At 47.5% G+C, this 12,085-nt stretch overlaps 1 protein-coding gene across 3 annotated transcripts in view; it reads left to right on the forward strand.

The window, feature by feature from the left end:
• The first annotated feature begins 3,280 nt into the window (after positions 1-3,280).
• Positions 3,281-12,085, forward strand: part of NCBP3 (nuclear cap binding subunit 3) — a 44,174-nt gene continuing 35,369 nt past the window's right edge. For 2 of the 3 annotated variants that reach the window (XR_010118312.1, XM_055256166.2), the window contains exons 1-3: positions 3,348-3,597; positions 6,489-6,554; positions 9,662-9,767. Coding sequence is in view for 2 of the 3 variants with exons in the window: in XM_055256166.2 (XP_055112141.1) it covers positions 3,415-3,597; positions 6,489-6,554; positions 9,662-9,767 (355 nt within the window). In the remaining variant the exon portion in view is untranslated. Of the gene's footprint in view, positions 3,598-6,488; positions 6,555-9,661; positions 9,768-12,085 lie in introns of all 3 variants that reach the window. The other variant, XM_055256164.2, reaches the window with a different exon arrangement.

Below are 12,085 nucleotides of genomic sequence, written 5' to 3' on the forward strand. Positions count from 1 at the left end.
TTTTCTCTGTTAATTAAAATTTATTGCTGGGCGCGGTGGCTCATGCCTGTAATCCCAGCATTTTGGGAGGCTGAGTCAGGTGGATCGCGAGGTCAGGAGTTCAAGACCAGCCTGGCCAAGATGGTGAAACCCCGTCTCTACTAAAAACACAGAAAGTCACCGGGCATGGTTGCATGTGCCTGTAATCCCAGCTACTTGGGAGGCTGAGGCAGAGGATTGCTTAAAACCCGGGAGGCGGAAGTTGCAGTGAGCCAAGCTCATGCCACGGCACTCCAGCCTGGGCAACAGAGTGAGACTCCATCTAAAAAAAACATATATCCAGACTTTGGAAATAGGAAGAAGGAAAATGCCCTCTTGGTACTGTGCCAGGTGTTGTCTGCCTGGGGAACCATCTGATTCTCTACAGATGTGTAGCTTTGTCTGACTTCTTATGCACTATTGATTAGGGTATTTTACAAATGAGAGTAGAGGTTTATAGAAAATTTATAACAAGTGGCCGGGTGCGGTGGCTCATGACTGTAATCCCAGCACTTCGGGAGGCAGAGGCAGGTGGATCACAAGGTCAGGAGATCCTGGCTAACACGGTGAAACTCCGTCTCTACTAAAAAAAAAATACAAAAAATTAGCCGGGCGTGGTGGCGGGCGCCTGTAGTCCCAGCTACTCGGGAGGCTGAGGCAGGAGAATGGCATGAACCGGGGAGGCGGAGGTTGCAGTGAGCCGAGATCGCGCCACTGCACTCCAGCATGGGTGACAAAGCGAGACTCCGTCTCAAAAAAAAAAACAAAAACAAGTAAATAATTCTTGTCCAGTAGTAATGCAAATGTTTTCTGTCTGGTGGTAAAGGGAATCCCGGAGGTTATAGTTTCTTGCCTTATAGGACATTAACTTGCCTTGTCAGATTCATCTCAGCATTTCTTTGACTGACCAACCACATATTCATTCAAGTTCCCCTTCAAACTATTCTTACTATTTCTACTGGTTTCCTCATTTACTAGTGACTGGATAACAGCTTTGACGTGCTCATTTTACATCTGTTTGAGAGTCATGTTTTTTAACTTTTTGAAAATCAGCCCTTACCACCTTCCTAAATTCTCTGTCTCCAACTCAGCAGGCTGCACTGAGAACAGGAAAGGGGGTGGGAGATGGTGACTAAGGTGACCACAAAGAGCAAGGCACGGAGGGCTTTCCTGACAAGCGCCTAGGAGCCTTGATGTTTGCCTGATGTCCCGGCTTGTCCTGGACTCGTCATGTACCTGCCAGCTGGTGTGCCAGGGCGCTGGGGCTCTTCTGAATGGCACCGAACTGCAACACTGAATCCTCACCGAATTGCGTCCTCAAGCAACAACGCGCCTCCCCAGGAGGGAGAGGGACCTGCCCAGCCTTCTCTACTGGCCTCCTGGTGTCCATAGCTGAGGAGGGATTGCTTCCTCCTCTCCCATCCCCTAACCCCACAAGCCTAGTAATAATGGTGGGGGCTGTGACTGTCCCCTATAGCTGGCCACCCCAACTATACATTTTGTTTGAAATTAAACACACACACACACACCCACACACACCCACATGTATTCTATGTATGCATTGAACCCATTTTTTTTGTTGTTTTTTTTTGGAGACGGACTCTCCCTCTGTCACCCAGGCTGGAGTGCAGTGGCATGATCTTGGCTCACTGCAACCTCCACCTCCCGGGTTCAAGTGATTCTCCTGCCTCAGCCTCCCGAGTAGTGCATGCCACCATGCCTGGCTAATTTTTTTTTTTTTTAGTAGAAACATGGTTTCACCATGTTAGCAGGATGATCTTGATCTCCTGACCTCGTGATCTACCCACCTTGGCCTCCCAAAGTGTTAGGATTACAGGCATGAGCCACCACGCCTGGCCTCAACCCAATTTTTAAAACTACTTTGTGTCCCATTCATCAAATAAAACTAGTCCTCTAAAGAGCTCTGTCTTGTGTTTATCCTGTGGTTTAGCCCAAATTTAAGAAAAACTGTGATGTACTGCTTCCCTTCTGTTGGACCCTGTATCTACATATAAACTATCACATTTAACCCTCACGACCTCCTTTGGAGGTAGGTAATGGTCCATTTTAGTGATGAAGGAACTGAGACTCCAAAGTGCTAAGCAGCTTGCCTAAGGTGGATGGGGCACAGCCAGCCAACTCGAAACCCAGGTGTGTCTGATGCTGACCATGCTCTTCCTTGGTTTATCATTATTTGCTCCTCCATGGTCAGAGCTGGTAGGGCCTCAGGGCCTCAGAGACTGTAGGGTCTCACCTATGCCCTCCTCAGATGGGAAAACAGACCCAAAAACCTGTCCAAGTTTACCCAGGGAGTAAGATGCAAAATCAGGACTCAGGCCAGGCGCGGTGGCTCACGCCTGTAATCCCAAGACTTTGGGAGGCCAAGGTGGGTGGATGGCTTGAGGTTAGGAATTTGAGACCAGCTTAGCCAACATGGTGAAACCCTGTCTCTACAAAAAAAAGAAAGAAAGAAAGAAAGAAGAGGAGAGGGAGGAAGGAAAGAAAAGAGAAAGAAGAAAAGAAGAAGAAGGAAGGAAGGAAGGAAGAAAGAAAGAAAGAAAGAAAGAGAAAGAAAGAAAAAGAAAATCAGGACTCAGAACAGCAGCTGATCAGTGACACCCTCGGGACGCGTAAACAACCCCTCTCCTCCACCAGGCTCTCGTTAGAAATATCCGCAGGAAACTATGCTCACAGGTCTACAGTGGATGGCACCTTCAGGAGTGAGGAAATCGGCGTCCAAGTTCTGGCCTCTGGGCAGGTCCCTCCCTCTTGGAGTCTCAATTTTTGTGTATGTAACATGCGCCAATTTTGGGGAGACTTTTAAGAGACAAAGACTGGCAAGGCAAGTAACTTTATAAACCTACAGATTGCCCAGAGGTGATATATCAAGGCTCATTGTAAACTCTGGAAGACTTAGATCCAGCTTTTATCCCTTAAATGGCGTCACCTTGGGTCAATTTCTATGCCTCAGTTTCCTTATATATGAAATGGGGGTCATAATAGGATCTACTTCATAGAGTTGTTCTAAGGGTTCGAGAGCTTGGAAGTGTCTGTCCCATAGTGATCGCTCAGTAAAGTTGGCTTTTAGTACAGGTTTAGCCTCAAGGCGCAGCTACATTGTAACCCTTGACTACTCCGGTCTCCTCCAAGCTCCGTCGCTCCCGCAGGCCCCGCCCCCGTCCCAGCTCAGTCCCGCCTTCTCCTCCCCAGGTCTCGCCCGCGCAGCCCGTCCGGTTTCCTCCCGCCACTAGGGGGCGGCGGCGCCGAGGGCGGCCTTCTGGCCGAAGCCGGCGACGCTCTAGGTAGCTGCGGCAGCTCCTCTGTGGCCAGTGGCAGCGGCGCTCTAGCCGGCGGCCGTGAGGGGCGAGCTTTCAGTGGTGCGGCCGGCAGGCAGCGATGGCGGCCGTACGGGGCCTGCGGGTGTCGGTGAAGGCGGAGGCCCCGGCGGGGTCGGCCCTGGGGCTCCCGTCCCCTGAGGTGGAGTCCGGTGTTGATCGTGGCGAGCCGGAGCCCATGGAGGTGGAGGAGGGCGAGCTGGAAATCGTGCCCGTGCGGCGGTCGCTCAAGGAACTGATCCCGGTACGGGCGGGGGTCGGGGGGCATGGAAGAGGTCGCGGGGCTAGTGTCTAGCGCCGGAGGGGGCCGGAAGGGGCGGTGGCCGGAGCCCCAGCCGGGGAAGTCAGGGGAGCCAGAGAGGAGGGAGCCAGCCTCCTGGGGACGGGGACGCCGGGCTGGAGGAGGGAGTCGGAGCGAGAGAAAGGACGCCGGGGCGCCGGAAATGGGTGTTAAGTGGGCTGGAGGGGGTGGCGGAGAGCTGGGAGAGAGTTGAGGACCCCCCTCCGCTGCCCCCTCTGAGCCGTGCTGTGCAAGGGGGTGAGTGAGGAGGGGCTGGGAGGATGAGAGAAAGGGGGAGCCCTGGGCGGGAACAGAACCAGGGGCAGCCCAGAAGGAGCTGTTGGGTGGCGCCAGCAAGCAGGTCTCCTTGTGGGTCTTACCCCGGAGGAATTTGTATCTGGGAAACATGGCACTCGCTCTTTGTCTTGAGAGGGCTGCATTTGTCAGCAGCAGAAACTCACTGTTTCTGTCGTGACTTCAGGGTCATCTTGCCCCCCCCCCCCCCCGCCGCAGCTCCAATGGCACCTACACCGTGGCCCCAGTATCTGACTCTTAATGAAAGCAAACTAGCAGACGACCAATAGACATCCTTGGTCCGTCCTTTACCGCGCTGGGGATGGTGAGAGGTGTTTTGCTTGTGACTTGGTGGCTGTATATCCAGTTCTTAGAGCTGGTTTCAGGCCTGGATGACTCCCCTTAATTTCTCACCTAACGTGAACTACTTTTGACCACATGTCAACATATTTAGACTGAAGTTACGGAGAAAGGTTAAGGTATGATCGCTAGAGATGGCAAACGTTATGATTATGATTAACAACAGCTAATATAGTAGCATTTACCATTCACTACCTTGTGTCACTTAAATATACTGGCCATGCACGCCTTGAGTGCCAGCTGTTGAGGAATCGAAGTTCCAGACCAGCCTCAGCAGTATAGCAAGACCCCTTTGAGTTCCCCCCTTTCCCCTCTCCCCATCTCAAAAACAAAACCAAAATAAATAAACATCACTGCAGTTGTGAAGTAGATGTTATCATCCCTTTAGTCATTCAGTTCAACATGGTTTTTGTTTTGTTTTGAGACGGAGTTTCGCTCTCGTTGCCCAGGCTGGAGCGCAATGGCATGATCTCGGCTCACCGCAGCCTCCGCCTCCCGGGTTCAAGCGATTCTCCTGCCTCAGCCTCCTGAGTAGCCGAGTGCAATGGCGCGATCTCGGCTCACCGCAACCTCCGCCTCTTGGGTTCAAGCGGTTCTTCTGCCTCAGCCTCCCAAGTAGTTGAGATTACAGGGATGTGTCACCATGCCCGGCGAATTTTGTATTTTTAGTAGAGATGGGGTTTCTCCATGTTGGCCAGGCTGATCGCAAACTCCTGACCTCAGGTGATCCACCCGCCTCTGCCTCCCAAAGTGCTGGTATTACAGGCATGAGCCACCGTGCCTGGCCAACATGTATTTATTGCATCCCCCACTATGTACCAAGGCACAGCCCTAGGTGCTTGATCAAGCTCAACCTCCCTCCTGGAGTTGATGTTCCATATAAACTCTAAATGACAAAAAGGAGCCAACCTTGTGAAGATTGAAAAGGAGTTCCCCCAGCAGGGCCAGTAACAGGCACAGATGCTCTGGGATGGGTCCAGGATTGTTGGAGAGTTCTGTAGCACTAATGGAAGGGCAGTAAAAGAGGTCAGGAAAGCAGGTAGATACCACGGAGGAAACTGAGACCCAGAGAGGTCAAGGAAACTATACAGTGTCCTGTAATTAGTGACCGTCAGAGCTGAGGCTTCAGTCCTCGCTTGGTTTCCAAATCCCATCCCCTTTGCATTGCACTGTGCTGTATTTGCCTCAGGAGTTCTAGGTGAGGCTGGACCTTCTGCGTTGAGGTGGATGGTTGTGCTCCACCTGGTGGCTGGGCATGAGGAATTTGTTCACACTAGGTTGGGGAGCTAAGTGACTGTGCTTCATCTTTTGACATTTTCCACAAAAGCCTTTAGATTTTCTTTACATGGGTACTTGCAGTTGATGGAATCACTTCAGTTTTTGGACAGGCTCTCATCTTCTTATTGGAGTGGTTGATTGATACCATGGAATCACTGGGATGGGGCTTCTAAATAAAAGGTTGTCAGGGGTGGGGAAGGGTTTTGAAAAGAATGACTATTCAAAAAGAACCAGACTGGCCAGGTGCGGTGGCTCATGCCTGTAATCCCAGCACTTTGGGAGGCTGAGGCAGACGGATCACCTGAGGTCAGGAGTTTGAGACCAGCATGCCAACATGGTGAAACCTCGTCTCTACTAAAAATACAAAAATTAGCTGGCCGTGGTGGCACATGCCTGTAATCCCAGCTACTCAGGAGGCTGAGACAGGAGAATCGCTTGAACCCAGGAGGTAGAGGTTGCAGTGAGCCGAGTTTGTGCCACTGCACTCCCGCCTAGGCGATAGTGAGACTCCATCTCAAAAAACAAAAAGCAAAAAGAACCAGACTGGTTGTGGTGGCTCACGCATGTGATCCTAACACTTTGGGAGACTGAGGCAGGAGGACTGCTTTAGCCCAGGAGTTGGTGACCAGCCTGGGCAACATAGGGAGACTCTGTCTCTACAAAATAAAAAAAAAAAATTAGCTGGGCATGGTGGCATATGCCTGAGGGCCCAGCTGAGGTGGGAGGATGGCTTGAGCCTGGGGAGTCGAGGCTGCGGTGAGCTGTGATCATTCTACTGCACTCCAGCCTGGGCAACAGAGCAAGACACTGTCGCAAAAAAAAAAAAAAAAAAGGAAAAAAGAACCAGCAGCTATCAGGCCGACTTTTATTATAGGTTTTTCCTCAATTGCTGTCTGAATTTCTCTCCTTCCCCTTTGTGTTAGGACACAAGCAGAAGATATGAAAACAAGGCTGGCAGCTTCATCACTGGAATTGATGTCACCTCCAAGGTAAGACAGGCTATGATTTATTTATTCAGCTTGATAAGCAAGTGAACTTAATGAACTTGATCCCTAGGACTTAACAGTAAATATTTCCTCTTTTGCTGCTGGATTTAAATTTTTTTTCTAAAAAAATGTGTGTTATTGGCCAGGCACACTGGCTCATGCCTGTAATCCTAGCACTTTGAGAGGCCAAGCAAGTGGATCGCTTAAGCCCAGGAGTTTGAGACCAGCCTGGGCAACATAGTGAGACCCTGTCTCTACAAAAAATAAAAAAAAATTAGGCTAGGCGTTTTGGCTCATGCCTGTAATCTCAAAACTTTGGGAGGCTGAGGTGGGGGGATCACTTGGGACCAGGGAGGAGTTCGAGACCAGCCTGGGCAACATAGTGAGACCCGTCTCTACAAAATATACAAAAATTAGCCGGGTGTGGTAGCACAGGTCTGTAGTCCCAGCTACTCAGGAGGCTGAGGTGGGAGGATCGCTTGAGCCTGAGAGGTTGAGGCTGCAGTGAACTGAAATCGTGCCACTGCACTCCAGCGTGGGCAACAAAAAAAATGTTTGTGTTATACAGCGATGTCTTCATGCATCCTGAAACGGTCCAGGCAGCATTTGTGTGTTCTTACAGCCATGAAAAGATAAAATCATTCTACCTAGATACCTGTGTTGAACCATTTCCAAGAAAATGTCCAGGACTGGAAATGCTTTTTAAAATGGTATGTCCATTTCTAAAAAAATGTGTACTGTTTCCACTTGAAATGAAACAAAACATGAAAAGTGCCTGGCAGATAGTAGGCCCCCCATTTTTAGATGGAGTCTCGCTCTGTTGCCCAGGCTAGAGTGCAGTGGTGCGATCTCGGCTCACTGCAACCTCCACCTCCTGGGTTTCAGTGATTCTCCTGCCTCAGCCTCCTGAGTAGCTAGGACTACAGGCTCATGCAACCATGCCCGGCTAATTTTTGTAATTTTAGTAGAGACGGTGTTTCATCGTATTGGTCAGGCTAGTCTTGAATTCCTGACTTCAGGTGATCCACCTGCGTCAGCCTCCCAAAGTGCTGGGATTCCAGGTGTGAGTCACCATGCCGGCATAATAGGCCCTTAATAGTCTTTATTCCTCATTAGCTGCAGACCCAGAAAAAGAGGACTTCCCGATTGCCTGGCTGTCTAAAGTCTGAAGCCCAAGTCAAGTGAATTATTCTCACTACCTAAGACTATTGCCTTGTATCTAATAGATTGCTATTACCAGATTACCACCTTCATTGTAGCACCTCATAGAGTCAAGCCTATTATTTTCCTTATATATAGTCAATACCTGTAAGTTGCTTTAATCAGTGGTGTTCCGTTTTAGACATTTTTTCTGATTTTAATGTGTGCAGTTAAGTTTGGAACAGAATTTTGTATTACATTTCTGAATAATAGTATATATTGGTATATTGAATACATAAAAGCAAAAATAAAAATATATTTCATGCCTACCTTTTTATAGTGTTTTTTTTTTTTTTTTTGAGACAGAATCTCACTCTGTCACCCAGGCTGGAGTTCAGGGGTGCAATCTCGGCTCACTGCAACCTCTGCCTCCTGGATTCAATTGATCCTTCTGCCTCAGCCTCCCGAGTAGCTGGGACTACAGGTGGATGCCATCATGCCCAGCTAACCTTTTTATGGTTTATCTGTGTCTCTGTGTGTTTCCAATCACTTAAAGGCCCAGGAAAAAAAAGAGAATTGGTCATCTTTTAGACAAGAAAAGAGAATAAAGTGAAAATCTTTTCTTACTGTAATTGAAAAAGTAAACTATTCATAATCTTACACTGTTTGCCATTATATGAAACAGGTATATGGGAAAACGCTGATAGTCTCAGAGTTAGTACTTTGTTTCTAAAGGAAGGTAAATTGTTGTTTGTACTGGGAAGACTTCAGTGAAGAAAATGAGCGTAACTATTGAGAAATAAGAGAAGTGTTGCAACTTTACCAATCCCCACAAGCTCTCTATAGTCAGACCTTCAATTAGTGTGGCAAAGTCAATATATGATTAGTGAAGGGGTCTGGGCACGGTGGCTCACATCTGTAATCCCAGCACTTTGGGAGGCCAAGGCAGGCAGATCACAAGGTCAAGAGATGGAGACCATCCTGGCCAACATGATGAAACCCCATCTCTACTAAAAATACAAAAATTAGCTGGGCATGGTGGTGCGTGCTTGTAATCCCAGCTACTCAGGAGGCTAAGCAGGAGAATCTCTTGAACCTGGGAGGCAGAGGTTGCAGTGAGCTGAGATTGCGGCAGCCTGGCGACAGAGTGAGACTCCGTCTCAAAAACAAAAAACAAACAAACAAAACCAATTAGTGAAGGGCTCCTAAGAGCCATCAGAAACCCACAGTTGGACCTGGGTTTATTTTAGCTCTTAGAAGAAACTTAACAAAGCTGATTATTTTTTCAGTGAAGCGTCAGTGGTTCTTATCACTTAAAGATGAAAACTGGTGATTCCATGGACACGAGGCTGGAAGAGGAGGGAGAGTTTCTTTGCTTCGGTGTTATTTTTAAACAGACTAGCTTTAGGGAGTGGACTGCTCAGACAGATATAATGTGGAAGAGCGTGATAGGTGTGATTACCATTGCCCACAGACAATGTGAAATGGTTGTAGGTGGGCTTCTAGAAATAGCACTGGAATCAGATCTGCTTGCTTACTAGCTGAAGTATCTCCAGCAAACCTTTTTGCTTTTTTGTGCCTCCATTTCTGCACCTGGAAAATTGGGATGTTGAAATTGTTTAGTTGTAATTTGTTGGCATAGTTGATAATAACAAATGAAGTGTCATATAACTTCATAAACTGTAAAGGACTATTCATTCAGTCAGCAGATACTCACTGAATTCCTACTATGTCCCAGGCACAGTGATAGGCTGTGTTAGGTTGGAGATGGTTGCAAATTACAGCAATATTAACGTATCCCCCCAGTCATTGAGTGTGAATATCCAGGTCTCTGCAAAACTTATTCAAGGTGTAGTGTTGCTTATTTCTTCTTTTTTATTTCAGGTTTGTCACTGACCCATCATGATGCATTTGTCGTTTAACTTGCCTTCCCCATATTTTACTACTTTCACTTTTTCTGTACTTTCTAGGAAGCAATTGAAAAGAAAGAGCAGCGAGCCAAGCGCTTCCATTTTCGATCGGAAGTAAATCTCGCCCAAAGAAATGTAGCCTTGGACCGAGACATGATGAAGAAAGGTACAGGGTGTTTTGCGGGAAATTTGTCCACATTTCCCCAGACTGACTTTTCCCTGCCATCGCCTCATGCTTCTTGCCTTGGGTGTCCACTCCTTATCCAAACACTCCTGTGAGAAGGGACCTGTGAAGGCTCCATTTCTGAGGTCACCTGTTTAAAGTTCAGATGCTGTCAGCTGGCTCAGATGTTAGAGCTGGGGAATAAGAGATTGTCTTTTCTGAGGAGGCCCAGAAAAACCAGTTAGTGGCAGAGCTGAGATTCGAACCCGTGCTTCTAAGGACCCTTACGCATCTTCTGCTTTTATCATAGAGGTGTTAACTTTTCTTTGCCTTTAAGTGTAGTGAAAGTGTATCACAGTGAGACCTTCTTTTCGGGGAGTTAGAGCAATTTTGAGATTCGTGGGGAAAAGCCATTAACACTTTTGTTGATAATCTGAATCTGTTGGCCAGGTGTGGTGGCTCATGCCTGTAATCCCAGCACATTGGGAGGCCAAGGCAGGTGGATCACTTGAGGTCAGGAGTTTGAGACCAACCTGGCCAACATGGTGAAACCCTGTCTCTACTAAAAATACAAAAATTAGCTGGGAGTGGTGGTGGGCGCCTGTAATCTTAGCTACTCGGGAGGCTGAGGTGCGAGAATTGCTTGAACCCGGAAGGTGGATGTTGCAGTGATCCGAGATTGCGCCACTGCACTCCAGCCTGGGCGACAGAGCAAGACTCTGTCAAAAAAAAAAAATTCTGAATCTATTGATAATCTGAATATCTGACATATATAAACCACTCAGTAATATCCTGTTGTCAGAGAAAGCTAAACTAATCCTGCCCTGAGTTTTAAGCCTGTGCTTACAGTTGGACTTGTGATTTGATTTGATCTTTGTATTTTGTTGGGGTACTTTGCTCCCTAGAACTCACCCCGAATTATCATATATGGTAATCTGCCACAGTTTTCTAAAGCAATTTATAAATAAAAGGAAAAATTACTAGTTTTTTAGTAAGTCTATGTTCTTATTTATTATTCTACTCTAATATAAATCCATGAATGCAGAAGGCTTCCCTCTGTGGTATTTGCAAATTTGGGTGTTCATAAAGGGTTTAGTAGGCAGCCTTCTGAGTGCATGTTAAAGGCCTGTGCTGTATTGTATGAGCTTCTCTAGCCTTGTTTGGTTGATAAAAGCAAAAGCTCTGTAAATATATTGAATGATTGAAAGAATAGCTGCTATTTGTTGTGAACTTGCTTTTTTACCACTCTGTTAAGCACATTACGTATTTCTTTCTTTTTTGTTGCTCACAACAACTCTATGAGGAATATATTTTTGTCCGTATTTTATAAAGGAGGAAGCAGGCTCAAAGAAGTTTAATAAATTGCCCAGGGTCATGTAGCTAGTAAAGGTGGAGTCAGGATTCACACCCAGTTTCTTTGACTCTAAAGCCTTGCCCTTAACTCCTTTGCTCTGTTGCTTAGTGTAATGTAGGATGTGGTGCTATCGACTGATATTGCGTCCCTCCTCAGTCAGTTCTAATGGGCACAGCAGTGTGGATGCAGAGCTGAACTCTGGAAGCTGCTTCACTCTGTCCTGCATGACCAGTTCGAGTCAGAAACACGACCTCGCTTCCCTCGTGGGCGGGGTTTCTGTTTGAGGAGAAGTCCTGTGAAGGCCAGATGTGGCTTGACCTTCATGTGCCTGCACGGCCGGGCGCAAGCATCCCTGTGTCTCACAACTCTACCGCGAGGGCGTCATAGCTTTATCACACCTGTCGACTTCTGGTCCTGAGAGCATTCCTTGAGGCGGCTTGCCTCTGATACGGCTCATGCCTTTCATTCTGCGCATTTGCCCTTCCTTGTCCCAGGCTTTATCTCTGGTCAGGTGTCACTTCCCCCATGGAGCATCTCTGCTCACCCACTTCAAGTGTTTTCTCACATCTGTTGGAGCTCTTTAGGGTGCGAAAGCCTCGTGGAATCTAGTCTCAGTTCCTTTGTGACTGAGGACAAGTTCTTGAGCCTTGTTAGTTTCAGTCTCTTTGTCTGTAAAATGGAAATAGGATACTTACCTTAATAGGGTCACTTTTGGGGTTAACTTTTAATTTAAATTTTTTTTTTTTTAAATACAACTCCAGTCTTACGGTTCTAAAGATATTCCTAAAAAAGGCAGTAAGGTCGGCCGTGGGATGTCAGCTGAGGAAGCTTGCTTATTTCAATCAATTCTTTGTCCAGGAGGTGGCATGGCCTAGGATAGTGTTCCTGAGCCCTGGGAACCCTGCTGCCCATCTCAGACCACTTTATATCAGTTGGAGTTGGATAGGTCCCAGGGATAGTTACTGGT

The sequence above is a fragment of the Symphalangus syndactylus genome, chromosome 20 (assembly GCF_028878055.3).
Source record: "Symphalangus syndactylus isolate Jambi chromosome 20, NHGRI_mSymSyn1-v2.1_pri, whole genome shotgun sequence".
NCBI lineage: Eukaryota > Metazoa > Chordata > Mammalia > Primates > Hylobatidae > Symphalangus > Symphalangus syndactylus.